Here is a 15,641-nt window from a genome sequence, read left to right on the forward strand (position 1 = left end):
GATCTCCTGTATTATAATTAGATCTCTGGGCCGCAGTGATATGTTGTCTCCTTTTTACAGAGTCGTTCTGCTGCAAAATGTAATCTCTCCTTCACTCTCACCCTCCGGTGTGTTTGCAGGTCCTACTCGCTCCTTAACGCCGCCAGTGGCTCCTCTTACCCTCCGAGCGATGGTGTCCTGGACAGGAGACGCCAAGATGAGCAGGGTCTGGGGGACGCAGCGTCCCTGACTATCATCTGTCAGCCCATGCAGGTGAGCACAGGGACATGCCTTATACGTGTAACACGGTACAGGTCTCATGTTCATGGGAGTGTGACATGTATAAGCTGAGACACAGGATAAACCGTTAATATCCACCCAATATTTAATTGAATGTTCACAAGTCCTCAATATTTCAAAGCCCACATATCATCCGAAATCGTGTGAGACAGCCGCACGGTCTATTGTGGTTGCCGCAGACGTTGCCCCGCTTGCCGCAGACGTTGCCCCGCTTGCCGCAGACGTTGCCCCGCTTGCCGCAGACGTTGCCCCGCTTGCCGCAGACGTTGCCCCGCTTGCCGCAGATATCACTGCCCTGGATAATATAAGTTTCTTCAACAAATCTTTTCAGCAGCCTGGATGACATTTATACATAATAATTAGGTCACCTCTATGGCACCTTTTCTCCAAACAAGCCGAAATTGTCTGTTCTTTCTTTCTGATACTGTTGGTAATTGTAATAAAGTATTAATAGCCCCTCTCAGAACCCTCCCCAGTTCCTCTACGTGTCTCTCACAGCCATTTGCCCAGAACTGAGCCCCGTGTTCAGCTTGTGGTCTAACCAGTGACCTTTACAATAGTAAAACTCTGTTTGTATCGTGTTCCTCTACCCCCCCCCCCTTGTTACATAAATAAGGGACACCTAGAAACATGTGCAGTGTCTGGTGTGGTCGTTTCTCAGAACAGCGATGATTGCCGGCTTTGAACGCCCACCCTGTGTCTGAGCCCACGATGGTTGTAACCCCGAATTAGATGTTCTGTAAAAGGAGGGAGATGAATTGAAGCAACGTGAAAATAAACTGCTGAATGAAATGAAAGTGAATTCACAGCTCTGAGATAAAGGTCTTCAGTTATCGGGGGGGGGTAACCGTGTTATATCTACACGCCCGTCGGCTGTACCCCACATTAAAGCATGAACCCCCTAACGATAGAGGAAATGGCATGGTGCAGAATGTAACCGTAGCGCAGGGAGGCTTATTGAAATGCTGTATATAACCCGGACCACCCAGGAACGGACTCTAAATGGAAACGCAGCTGCAGGTTTTTCAATACATATAAACGTAGGATTTTGGCTCCTGTTAAGGCGGACTTGCGCCTATCACTTTATATATACACATCAACCCATTCACTTGTCCTTGATGCGTATTCGTGAATTCGGCAATCCGCGTGATTGATGAGCGTGTGAAAGGGCAACGAAACTAATTGTTGATGTTTTTGGTATAAAATTAGCCATAATCTGGAAGTGACCCTTTCACTCCAACTAGAACTTCCCCAAATTACTTCTGTTTCTTATTTATCCTAATGAGGAAATGGAAAATGTTGTCTGCTCATCTGATGGTATAATGCTGAGGTTTGTACAGTCTGTACACAGGCTGTGTCTGAATTACTTACTGGCCGTTATATCTCTTAGGATCGTTCTTACGTCACATTGCTGCAGTGTGTGTTGTGTACCCGTCTGTACTGCATGTGTTAGTGCTAATTGTTCTATTCATTCATTACAACTTGTCGCCCCCTAGTGGCCTCTGCTCAGATGTGGAATTTTTTGGTAAAGGAATTTCTAGTCCTTGATAGAACTATACACAGATAACCTGCTCCTTTATCAGACTGAGAACTCACCCGTGAGCCAGCAATGTAATAGAAGGTACTTTAGGAGCTGTCAGCTCTATTTATTATAGCAGAGCCTTTTTAACAAGGATCCCAAGTACCTGCGCAATCTCAGGGTGGTGATAGCAGAAGAAAATAAATAAAAAAATGCTTTATTGGAATAAAGCATTTTTTTTCTATGGCTAATATTTTTTTAAATATTTTAATTTTTAACAAGGTTTTTTGTTTGTTTTGTTCACAAAGTGGAACTGAAAGCTTACGCCTGGGTTTTCCATTCCACCGCGTCAGACGGATCTTATCCCTTGAGGCCGAGAGAGGCGGTAAGTTAACTCTTACCACTCCAGGCCGGTATTACTGAGACAGCTCAGCTGCCTCTATGAGAATTTAATAATAAATTATGGTGATAGGCGATTTTCTATCGCAAGCAATAATCCTGTGCTAGTTCCTGGCTCTGGGCAGTTGGTGATTACAGGCACTGTGCTAGTATCAGGCTCTGGGCAGTTGGTGAGTACAGACACTGTGCTAGTTCCTGGATCTGGCCAGTTGGTGATTACAGACACTGTGCTAGTTCCTGGATCTGGCCAGTTGGTGATTACAGGCACTGTGCTAGTTCATGGATCTGGGCAGTTGGTGATTACAGACACTGTGCTAGTTCCTGGCTCTGGGCAGTTGGTGAGTACAGACACTGTGCTAGTTCCTGGATCTGGCCAGTTGGTGATTACAGACACTGTGCTAGTTCCTGGATCTGGCCAGTTGGTGATTACAGGCACTGTGCTAGTTCATGGATCTGGGCAGTTGGTGATTACAGACACTGTGCTAGTTCCTGGCTCTGGGCAGTTGGTGATTACAGACACTGTGCTAGTTCATGGCTCTGGGCAGTTGGTGATTACAGACACTGTACTAGTTCCTGGATCTGGCCAGTTGGTGATTACAGACACTGTGCTAGTTCCTGGCTCTGGGCAGTTGGTGAGTACAGACACTGTGCTAGTTCATGGCTCTGGGCAGTTGGTGATTACAGACACTGTGCTAGTTCCTGGCTCTGGGCAGTTGGTGATTACAGACACTGTGCTAGTTCCTGGCTCTGGGCAGTTGGTGAGTACAGACACTGTGCTAGTTCATGGCTCTGGGCAGTTGGTGATTACAGACACTGTGCTAGTTCCTGGCTCTGGGCAGTTGGTGATTACAGGCACTGTGCTAGTTCCTGGCTCTGGGCAGTTGGTAATTACAGACACTGTGCTAGTTCCTGGCTCTGGGCAGTTGGTGATTACAGACACTGTGCTAGTTCCTGGCTCTGTCCAGTTGGTGATTACAGACACTGTGCTAGTTCCTGGCTCTGTCCAGTTGGTGATTACAGACACTGTGCTAGTTCCTGGCTCTGTCCAGTTGGTGATTACAGACACTGTGCTAGTTCCTGGCTCTGTCCAGTTGGTGATTACAGACACTGTGCCAGTTCCTGGCTCTGGGCAGGTGGTGATTACAGACACTGTACTAGTTCCTGGATCTGGCCAGTTGGTGATTACAGACACTGTGCTAGTTCCTGGCTCTGGGCAGTTGGTGAGTACAGACACTGTGCTAGTTCATGGCTCTGGGCAGTTGGTGATTACAGACACTGTGCTAGTTCCTGGCTCTGGGCAGTTGGTGATTACAGACGCTGTGCTAGTTCCTGGCTCTGGGCAGTTGGTGAGTACAGACACTGTGCTAGTTCCTGGATCTGGCCAGTTGGTGATTACAGACACTGTGCTAGTTCATGGATCTGAGCAGTTGGTGATTACAGACACTGTGCTAGTTCCTGGCTCTGGGCAGTTGGTGATTAGACACTGTGCTAGTTCCTGGATCTGGCCAGTTGATTACAGACACTGTGCTAGTTCATGGATCTGGCCAGTTAGTGATTACAGACACTGTGCTAGTTCCTGGATCTGGCCAGTTGATTACAGACACTGTGCTAGTTCCTGACTCTGGGCAGTTGGTGATTACAGGCACTGTGCTAGTTCCTGGCTCTGGGCAGTTGGTGATTACAGACACTGTGCTAGTTCCTGGCTCTGGGGAGTTGGTGATTACAGGCACTGTGCTAGTTTCTGGCTCTGGGCAGTTGGTGATTACAGGCACTGTGCTAGTTCCTGGCTCTGGGCAGTTGGTGATTACAGGCACTGTGCTAGTTCCTGGCTCTGGGCAGTTGGTGATTACAGACACTCTGCTAGTTCCTGGATCTGGCAAGTTGGTGATTACAGGCACTGTGCTAGTTCCTGGCTCTGGCCAGTTGGTGATTACAGACACTGTGCTAGTTCCTGGCTCTGGGCAGTTGGTGATTACAGACACTGTGCTAGTTCCTGGCTCTGGGCAGTTGGTGATTACAGACACTGTGCTAGTTCCTGGCTCTGGGCAGTTGGTGATTACAGACACTGTGCTAGTTCCTGGCTCTGGGCAGTTGGTGATTACAGACACTGTGCTAGTTCCTGGCTCTGGGCAGTTGGTGATTACAGTCACTGTGCTAGTTCCTGGCTCTGGGCAGTTGGTGATTACAGACACTGTGCTAGCAGTAGTAGTTGCACAGTGGCATGCGGACGGCAGTTATAGGTGGCTGCAGCTTGGATCCGCTCTGTTCCCCACATCCCATATAACCATCATTTGTGAAGCAGAGAGAAGGTAGAGGCTGGAGTCATCACACCAAAGCTGCTGCCATCTCTGTTCCCCGTCTGGTGATCTCTGCGGCCTCTCTGGTGACAGCAGCCGACAACACAACTTCTGTGAATATGGGGAACAGCTTTTCTGTCTCTCTGCCATACCAGGTAACGGCTCCTCGGAGCTGGAGGATAATCAGGGTGTCCATGGAACAGAAGAAGCCGGAGGGTCAGCTGAGATAAGAGGCCTCAGTCCTAGGTGTCAGCAGCTTTTACAATGACTAAATCACCTTTCATGTCTCTACCATCCACGGTGTCCTCATTCCAACCACACCACCAATAACTGCACAGTAACACCAGTCACCAATGGCTGCTTTATGATTGGCTGATAACGCTGCTGCCTTACAGTAGCCACACCCACTCTCATCACCACCAGCTACAATTGTTACTCCACTACATAATGTATCAAGTGTTCCCCACACATCTGGTTACCCTGTGTTTTATGTCATTGTCTGTTATTTATTTGTGTCATGAATGTCCAGATATAAATAATGGAAAATTATAATACAGTGTATTAATTATTTAAAGTGTAGTATTAGTTATACTCTTTCTTTTATTAAATGTAGTTTTTTAACTTATCATGGTTAAAGTGTCAAACAGGTGGCCCCTGAAGTGATGCCTATTACTGCAGTAGTAGTTGTGTACAGTGTGGTGGTATCTATATATATATATATACACAGAGGAGGAGGTGGGTAGTAGTATATGAAGCTCCACCTTCTCTGTAAACCCCGCCCCTTCTCAGGTCCACAAATTGGGAGATTTGGGAGGTACGGGTCTCGGACACAGAGTACTGGCCGATGGTCCTGTATCCCTCAGACGTGGACGAGTTGAGAGAACTGAATAAAGTGTCTCCTGGGTTGTCCACGGATGTGCACTGTGGCGCGTTACAAATCTACTTTACTAATAACAATAATAATTTAGTTAATTAAAGGTGATGAATGTTTCCTCTTGTACCTCTAACACCCCTCCCTGGCTCCTTACCCAGCCTCTGCGAATGGACAGCCAGTCGGGCCACAGGAAGCGCTGTCTCTTCGTGTGCCGCCACGGGGAGCGGATGGACGTGGTGTTTGGGAAATATTGGCTCTCTCAATGTTTTGATGCAAAAGGTCAGTGTCTGTTATGTAGATGTATAATGGTCACCAATGAAATTAAATTGGGATTTGTTTTGCACACTCTATTAATAAATGGTTTCTTATAATCCATTAAATAAATACTACCAAGGTAATCTCTATGTTTCCTGCACTGGTCTGTACTGTTGGATTATGACTTTCACAGGCCGCTACATGCGGACGAACCTGAACATGCCGCTGAGTTTACCGCAGAGAAGCGGCAGCTACAGGGATTACGAGAAGGACGCCCCGATAACAGTCTTTGGATGCACACAAGCACAACTTGTCGGTGAGTTTTACATCTCTCTGTGTAACATGTGTGCAGTGTGTAACACGCTTCCAGCACATGCATGTCAGTTGTACATACAGGGCCTGATTTATGTTCGGACACAACTTGCGTTTAAAAAAAAACAAAAATAGCACAAAACTTGAGTGTAATTTTGCCCATATACAAGTCCGTGTGGATCTTGAGATGTGTTTCGATTTTGAATCTGGATATAAGTTCCGGCCATACGTTACTGGCCGTATGTAGACCCACAGAACAGACTGTATTGTACAAACACCCATCAGAATGCATACAAAAAATAAATAAATAAACCACACATAACACTATAATAGTTAATAAAAAATATGCTTACATTTTTCCATTTTTTTCCATTACATACTTAAATTAGTATGTTCCTAGCGTGTAATGTACATACACAGTGTTTCTTACTTGCATACACATATTCTGTGATATCTAGAGGCACGCCACTAGATAAGCTTGTACACATGAATATTAGCTAAACACATGGTTCACAGATGAAACCACAAATACTGTTATTCATTTAAATTCAGTTGTGTTTAGTTTTTACACAGTCTGCATAATGCAGCCACCAATACAATGACCTGTAAATGACACAAATAAGGTTCCTGAATCTTGTTTATTGCATTGAAGTTTCCTCATGTATTAGAGGCCGTACGAGGATCTGTGACGGATGTTTTGTATATTACAGGAGAAGCCCTGCTGGAGAGTAACACGGTGGTAGATTATGTCTATTGTTCCCCATCGCTGCGCTGTGTACAAACTGCGCACCACATACTAAAAGGTCAGTACGTCATACAAATCACCGTCTTCACTCTGGTCTACAATGTGCTGTCAGTCTGATTATATCATTAAACCTCCTGTTATGTTTAAAACTGAGACATAATGACAATATGAACGGGTGGTGCTTCTCTATCTTACATAATTTTACAGGGTTATTTAAACTGCAGATCTCTGGAGAACATTCCGCGCCACAAATTACAGTATATGAATTATCTAAGGCAGCCTGTAAATCCCAGCATACCATGCCAACCTATGTCTGGTGATGCATGCTGGGTAACTGGGCGGTTACAGACCCTTTTTAATTCATCTGACAGCGCAGTCAGCAGCTTCATCTATAACCGTAGATAAAACTCAACACATATAATATGATTAATGATATGTCCGTTGCTTCTGTTCTGAAATCAATCAGCACCCAATAAATTAGGAATAAAGCCTGTGGTTTTACTCTTATCTTGTACCCAATTGGTTTATTGTGACTGTAATACACGGTATATGTAGAGGAAGTCTTGTATCAATGTAGAACGATTCTAGCAGACAGGTTGAAGGGGCTGCGGGTTCATTAAACTTTGATACAGATATCCTGAGTTTGTGATATTAAACCAGAAACGTTTGTGTCTGCGTTCCATGTTTTCAAGGGCTCAACCAAGAAAATAAGGGAAAAATCCGCATTGAACCTGGCTTGTTTGAATGGACAAAGTGGGTGTCCGGGAACGCCCTGCCCGCCTGGCTTTCCCCCACGGAACTCGCGTCGGCAAATCTAAGTGTTGATACAACGTACAGGTACAAAGCTGATGGTCGCTAGCCCCCGTCACAGTAACAGAAGGTTTATATGTACTCCCGAGCGGACCTGGAACCTCATTATAGATATACACCCCAATACTTCTGTGGGACAGTCACAATTATCAGCTGCCAAAACTACACCTACAAATAGTATTATTAACCCTTTTTATTATATAGCACTAACATATACCGCAGTGCTGACCATTCACAGTGAACCGACACCTTGTTCAATTTTCCATTAGATTGTAAGCTCCCAGGAGCGGGTCTGTCTTCACTCTTCTTGTATCTGTTAGTTTTAGTACATATTTGTACAGCACTACAAAAAAATGTTGGTGTTCTATAAATACTGGATGATTGTTATAATAACTATGGTAAGAATACAGTCCTGCATTTGATTTTAGTACATATAATGCAGCACAATCCACATGCATATTTTGCACTGAACCAGTGACATCACTGAGAGTTCAGCCTATCCAGTCACTAGGAACCAGTGACATCACTGAGAATGCAGCCTATCCAGTCACTAGGAACCAGTGACATCACTGAGAGTGCAGCCTATCCAGTCACTGGGAACCAGTGACATCACTGAGAGTGCAGCCTATCCAGTCACTGGGAACCAGTGACATCACTGAGAGTGCAGCCTATCTAGTCACTGGGAACCAGTGACATCACTGAGAGTGCAGCCTATCCAGTCACTGGGAACCAGTGACATCACTGAGAGTGCAGCCTATCCAGTCACTGGGAACCAGTGACATCACTGAGAGTGCAGCCTATCTAGTCACTGGGAACCAGTGACATCACTGAGAGTGCAGCCTATCCAGTCACTAGGAACCAGTGACATCACTGAGAGTGCAGCCTATCCAGTCACTAGGAACCAGTGACATCACTGAGAGTTCAGCCTATCCAGTCACTAGGAACCAGTGACATCACTGAGAATGCAGCCTATCCAGTCACTAGGAACCAGTGACATCACTGAGAGTGCAGCCTATCCAGTCACTGGGAACCAGTGACATCACTGAGAGTGCAGCCTATCCAGTCACTGGGAACCAGTGACATCACTGAGAGTGCAGCCTATCTAGTCACTGGGAACCAGTGACATCACTGAGAGTGCAGCCTATCCAGTCACTAGGAACCAGTGACATCACTGAGAGTGCAGCCTATCCAGTCACTAGGAACCAGTGACATCACTGAGAGTGCAGCCTATCCAGTCACTGGGAACCAGTGACATCACTGAGAGTGCAGCCTATCCAGTCACTAGGAACCAGTGACGTCACTCAGTCTCAAGCAATTTATCAAATCCGTAGGAATTAGTGTAATTAATGAGGCACCAAGTGTCTCATACCTCTGTAATGTGACAAATTAATTGTGAACTGATAGACTGGATATTGGTACAGATCACAAATTAGCTGCCTTCACAATGTACATTAATACCCCAGCGAGGGATTATTCCTAATAGCAGATAGTTATCTCATTTGTTACATACATATCTGTCATTAGCGGTAGAATACTGGTCTTTGTTGAGGAGCTCTGGTTCCAGGTTCAGTTCTTATAAACGTATTACTACACACTGCAGGGGCTCAGTGTACATGTAACACTGCAGAGGGGGATTAGTCTGTATCAGTGGGAGAGTGACTGTGCTCAGTAGGTGCCTTATTAATATCTGTTCATGTTCTGCTCTGTGCGGGGCGGAGGATTGATCTGAATTAGCTGCTTATCAAACGTCTTTCATGTGTTGTGTAAAACATCTATGGAAATAGCTGCTGAGTAATACAAATTACATCCTTCATTATCCCCACCTCCAGCTGCAGAATGTTCCTCATATGTGTGTCTCACGCTCAGCGCCCACAAGATGCAGATCCTGAGGATTATATATATAATATATATATATATATATATAATCTATTATATATATCTATCTATCTATCTATCTATCCTGAGCCCGGGCGATGGGGCAGGGGGTGTGATTCAGGAACCACCTCTGTGCCCCTCAGTCTGGCTGCAGAATGATCTGTTTTATTGCTGTGATGTTACCGGTCATTTAAATATCTCCATCTTTGTGGACAGTCATAATTATGATGATAAGTCAATGTAATTATTGGTGAAATACTTATACACATTATAAATGTCACAGGGCCACCCTTACTTCTCACTTGTGACATATAGTCTGCCTACATCTGTATGTAAGGTATAAGGGTATTGATAAATCCTGCCCCAGCCTAGTGTACAAACTACATGACACAAAAATAGATTGATTGAATGTAAGGACTCTATCGCCAACTGGTGGTCATAAGTGGTACTGCACATGCATTCTTAACATGATTTGCAATTTAATTCTTGGACTACTTCACTCTGTGGGTAAATATCTGTGTATTACATTGATATAATACGAGTACTGTCATTTTATCACGTTTGGCTTGTTACATGGATCCTGGTTCTATCCCGCAGACCTCACCTGGCGATCAGCAAACTGCAGGTTTCGGAGACGTACGACACATACATGAGTCGTAGTTCCCAGGTGACCCGTGATATTCTGAGCGAGTGTAAGAGCAAAGGTGAGATCCGAGTAGAGACGTCCGCAGCCGGGAATTATGTTTTACTGATAACGGACCAGACAACTGTTGGTATTAAAGTAACCTGAGGGTGCAGGTACTGGACAGACATATTGCTGTGGGTGAAACGCGTGGTCCGTGTGTTTCTCAGCCTCCGTTTTCCTGGCTGTATCTGGAGAAACGATTGTGAACGTGTTTTGTCTGTGTGGTCGAGATTCGTTTCTTACACCTGCCCCCCGTTACTCCGCAGGTAACAACATCCTGATCGTAGCTCACGCCTCCTCGCTGGAGGCCTGCACCCGCCAGCTACAGGGTCTCCCCCTACAGAACGCCAAGGACTTTGTGCAGGTGGTCAGAAAGGTAATTACCGAGAGGTGACGTCGTCCCGTCTGGGGTTGGAGGTGAATGTTGTTTGGGGTTATTGACTTACACCCAGTCCAGCTGTAGATACAGTTACATTACATGAGGGCGCAGAGTATTCCTCTCACAACGAAATACAGTTACTCTCATGTCTTTGTTCGAACATTAAGGGCTAGAGTTACTAAAGGGCGGATTGATGAAACCGTCAGTTTCTTGCCGTTCTAAAAACACCGGATTCCGTAAAGGCCAAACTGCCATTAAAATGGCCAAAATGAACATTATTAAAAGCCACATTACAGATCGCCATCCTGATATTAACATTGATGAACATACAAACAGGCGGATTTACTAAGCTGGGAATTGCAAAACCGCCATCCAAACGGCCAAAACAAGAGATGTTAATGAGGGGAGATGGCTCCCCCTGTATGCTGTCATTCAGAACCTAAGAGGAGGCACCATTGATATATAAATTATGAGGGCAATAATTATCTATGATGCACACATGATGCACTACATAGTGCCCTATGATATAATACAATAATATTGCCCCCTTAATATAATGAAACATTTAATTTGGCCACATTTGTTCATTAGAAATTAATTTTGCCCCTTAATCAATAAATAATGATTGTCCCCATAATTTATGTCAATGAAGGAAGTATTTCACCAGTTGTGTGATCGTTTGGCCACTGGAGGGCGCTGTTCCATTGGAGCCTATGGATAGTACTTTTACTGCATATGCAGAGCAGGAGAACCTAGAAAAACAGGTTTACCCTCTTGTAGATAGTGCGTTATCCACTTATCTATTTAAGCTGAGGCTAGATATAACAATAAGAAAATATAATTTCTAATGACTGATCTCTGGTCTCTTTCTAGATCCCGTACTTGGGATTTTGCTGCTGTGAGGAGCTGGGAGACTCGGATCTCTGGCAGTTGAATGATCCTCCAATACTCCCGCTCACTCACGGACCAACCGGCGGCTTTAACTGGAGAGAGACGTTACTGCAGGACTGAGGACTGGTGATGGACCCACTTATTTATCCATATCAAACTGTAGAACATAATTGCCTTTGGATGCAAATGCAGGCAAAGCATCACGGCGCTGGCCAAATATACCAATGTATTAAATGTTTCGCCTATAAATATATATATATATGTGAGGTTTATAAGATATTTTTGTTGAAAATGAATATTTACCAGGTGAAAGTGGTATATCTGTATATTAAACAGATAGCGTTGGCCGTGTATATAGAGCATGAATCTGCAGCCACTTTATACAAGGTAAAGCTCAGCGTCTGCGAATCGATGCGCCGGAGCGTCCCGGCACCGAGCTGAGCCAGCTCTCGTCTTCCTGGTCCTTTTATTACTTGCTGCGTCCATTAATGTGGAATCCAGACCCTACGTACTCGTGTGGCAGAGTAACAAAATCATTATTTCTTGATTATTAACTTTTCCTGAAAGAAATAATGTTTTCTGGGCAGGTTCCACCCAAATATCTTAAACACGAAATATCGTGTTGACGTTACTTAGACGTAAAAAAAGATAAATTAATGGACAATTTTGTTCCCAATTCAACATTTCATGTTCTCATTTTTGGATTGAATTTTGTAGATTATCTTCTAATAATTAATAATTGTTCCACCAATCACTGCAGCTCCTGTCTGGGCGAATCACAGACCTAGTACAGTATTAATATGAGCAGGGTATAAGGATTTAGTGGGGTCAGGGTAGGGCTGGCAAATTTTAGTTTGGGGGGGAAAGACTCGACTTTTAAAAGAAAAAAAATGCAAGTGACGCAGCCCAAGATAGCCGACTATGGGACGGGCCGGGGGGCAAATACCCCCCAGCCCAGCCTGACCCTGAGCGGGTGGTATCGGACAATAGAAGTTTTGGTCATTCAGACCACTGCAAATCTGCACAACTCTCCCAAATTACCCCCCAAAACCTGCAGAATGACAGACCCCAGATCACACGTGGAGCTGTCCTCACTCAGTTATAATATTTTGTCTCTCTGCCATGCAGCGCTGGGTACACGGCTCGCGTCTAAAGAGCGTTTGTCGCCTTCGCCCACCGGGCTCTGCCAACCTGCGCTAGAATTATTGATCGTAAAAACAGAAGAAGTGAAACGTTTGTAATAAAACCAGAGGTCGGTTAATATATCCTAAACATCCTCTGACCCTGGGGTGCTGCTGACACAAGTAACACGTCAGTAAGTTTCTGACACCGATTCGCCGTCACATGGAGCCAATACTTAGTTTTTGGAAATAATTTATTATAACATAATAATGATAAATACAAATTGAGAGTCGACATTATTACAAAGGTTGGCAAGTCTGAGAGGCGATAGAGGCAGACATTTTTTTGGGAAAAATAATATATTTATGAGAATGTAGCATATGGGCTCAATAGGAAGTAGTAACATAGCTCCCAGCAGTCCCGATTTTTGAGGGACACACACAATTTAATGCTAGCCAATGGCCTAAATTTTTTGGGGTGTGTCCAGTCAGACTGGGAGTGGCCTAATTTGTCCTGTTTGCAGTGACATGAAATATAACGGATATATAATGAGCTGCATTCTCATGAGTATTGATGTAACCCACAAGATGCCAGAGGCTCGTTACTTTGCATTACTGCGAGATAAGCTATGCAGTACAAGATATGTACATAGAACCTGTTAGACAGACAATGGGGGCTGTGTGTAATGTTTACCTGTGTTAGGTGTTGTAGTGACAGAGAAACTAAATTACAGCCCCAACCAAATGAAGTGTGACGTTAGCGTCCGTGGATACGGCGATATCATACTACGACAGGCAGCTACTATACGGTACAATGTTTAGTGTTTTGGCAGCTAATGGATTATAGCACTTCATCCTGATTGGCCCACAAAATAGTGGTACTCCCACACAGTCAGTTACCATCGTTGCCTATATTTAGGAGGTCTGTTACAGTTGGGGGAGTCATATACCTTTATTTTCCATCCCCGTAGCATTATATGGAGATGTTGGCAAAGTTGTTCACAAAACAACCATCTCATGACGATAAACTCTGCTTGTTGTGTGTACTTAAGATATAGATCATATAACTATATATATATATGTTTAACATTTCACTTGTGTTTACAAAGTGAGGCGAAACGCGCGCTGAACACTTAAATTCACCGTCTGTGCGTACATAGCCTAAGGGTGGTATTCATATCAACAGGAGTTATGACAAGTCACCACAAATCCATTAAATGGAAGCTGTTGCACAAAGCGCGAGTCTAATTCATTGTGATGACCTGATATTTAGAAAGCAGAACTAGTATAGGGGAAGATATATAACAATTTAACATTATTTGGGTATAAACCAAACTGCATCTTCACTATTGAAATCATTGCATCAATAATTCTAACAGTAATTCTGGGCATGAGTAGTTAAATATTCAAATTTCCAATTTTGTCAAGGAAAGTTCAGATCACCCAAATAATTATATAGTCGTTTTTTAAATGACAAATCTATTCTACAATGCTGCCCCAAAAATAATGAACTGGTTAAAGTTAGTGGATCGTCTCTAAACCAAATTGTTGCCGACATGAAGTTATCAGATTACTGAAACCAGAGCAGTTTTATTCCAAAGCAAATGATGGAAATCTGATGTGCCAGATGTTGTGTATATATATCAGTGTTTCCAGTATAGGCTCTGCCTATCCCATATATATAAATATATATATATAAAAATATAAATATATATATATATATATATATATATATATAAATATATAACATATACACACACATTGGAGGGTCTTAGAGACAGGGGTATGACCCAGGCAGGATTTTAGGGCTATTCTAGGTTTGCAATATTGAACTATATACTCTCGGAATGAATTTGCACATATACCAAGTACTTACCTACCTGTGTAACATGATAATTCCTCTACAGGACAGTAAGATGGCCGGTGGCTGAACTACAAGATCCGGCATGCTCTACAGCTTGTTTCTATTAGAATTGCACTGTACTACAGAGTATTCTGCTATATTTGTACTTTCTGTGAGTGTAAGAGAATGAAAAATGTTTATTTAAAGAACGACAATCAAACCAAAAATTGCGGACACTTATGTGAAATGTGTTTAAAAACTGTGATGTTTAGTCAAGAGATAATTATATGGTGTTCCCAGGGTAACCACCAGGGGGAGCTGTCATCCAATGGCCACTGCAGCATATTAATTAAAGGGGGTTCACCTTCAAGTGACTTTAACTTGTGTTTGTTTGTGGCCTCCTGCACTGTTACTATATGCATCGCTTTATCTGTCGTGTTTCTGTGTCTTTCACCAAAACAAAAATAATTATTTGATGAAACACACGGAGGATAATGTAATTTATTTCGTAAAAGTTGCATGAGGGCGAAGTACAAACCAATACATTACAGATGTCTTAAACCCCCTTTAATTACCTTTACGTTGTATGGTTGGATATTGGGTTCATGAAATAGCTATTTGTATTATTTTAAGACTTCTTATTATGTAGATGGTTTGATAAAACAGGGACCATAAGAGTCCCTGTTTCTGCCGCTCTGTAAGAGACTTTCACAATAATAATGAACTCTGCAGCTAAGCAGTTACCTCAGCGGAGGTCCGTCGCCGTCATGGCGGCTAATTTCTGGGTTATCTGATAAATTCCCAAGCACTTGACTTGACGGTGCCTTTTAGTAAAACAGTGATAGATATTTAGCTCAGAGAAGCAAGGAAGAGATTCAGGATGTCCCTGTTTAGCGCACAGCACTCTGGGAACTGCAGCCCTACCCTACGGAGAGGCGTCATCCTGAACGCGCCGTCCTCTCGTTGCACTTTTTATGCTTTGCAGGCTGCTAATCTGCTTGGAGGGATCATCGTAGCATTAATAGGGATTTCTCACACTGGATTCCGACACGTCTTCATTGTGTCTAGCGTGTATTACAATGCAGATGTCCCGTCAACTGAAATGAAGATTCAAATATTCCCTTTTTCAGTCCAGTGCTAGTTATGTATTTTGTCATAAAACGCGTTGGGTTACTGAAATAAACGTGTCTCTCTGTATCTGAAGGCTCTGTTTGTTACTTTGTAATGAAATATACGAGTTGGGGCAGAGATCTGTAGAAATGTAATTGTATTTTCTGAAATGTATCATACTATCCATAAAATAACATTCCGATGGACAGAAGGACGGGTGTGGCCACAGTTGCGTGAAAAAGGGATG

General features: G+C 43.6%; 1 protein-coding gene across 4 annotated transcripts in view; it reads left to right on the forward strand.

Annotated features, from left to right (window-relative positions):
• The window catches only part of UBASH3B (ubiquitin associated and SH3 domain containing B), a 70,442-nt gene extending 54,961 nt beyond the window's left edge, over nucleotides 1-15,481 (forward strand). For 2 of the 4 annotated variants that reach the window (XM_075190419.1, XM_075190420.1), the window contains exons 7-14: nucleotides 120-252; nucleotides 5,527-5,647; nucleotides 5,763-5,939; nucleotides 6,646-6,738; nucleotides 7,373-7,517; nucleotides 9,963-10,069; nucleotides 10,317-10,426; nucleotides 11,303-15,481. In XM_075190419.1, coding sequence (XP_075046520.1) covers nucleotides 120-252; nucleotides 5,527-5,647; nucleotides 5,763-5,939; nucleotides 6,646-6,738; nucleotides 7,373-7,517; nucleotides 9,963-10,069; nucleotides 10,317-10,426; nucleotides 11,303-11,440 — 1,024 coding nt within the window. In that variant the 3' untranslated portion in view covers nucleotides 11,441-15,481. The remainder of the gene's footprint in view (nucleotides 1-119; nucleotides 253-5,526; nucleotides 5,648-5,762; nucleotides 5,940-6,645; nucleotides 6,739-7,372; nucleotides 7,518-9,962; nucleotides 10,070-10,316; nucleotides 10,427-11,302) is intronic. The other 2 variants (XM_075190422.1, XM_075190423.1) reach the window with 1 other exon arrangement.
• The last annotated feature ends 160 nt before the right edge of the window (nucleotides 15,482-15,641 follow it).

The sequence above is a fragment of the Mixophyes fleayi genome, chromosome 11 (genome assembly GCF_038048845.1).
Source record: "Mixophyes fleayi isolate aMixFle1 chromosome 11, aMixFle1.hap1, whole genome shotgun sequence".
Lineage (NCBI taxonomy): Eukaryota > Metazoa > Chordata > Amphibia > Anura > Limnodynastidae > Mixophyes > Mixophyes fleayi.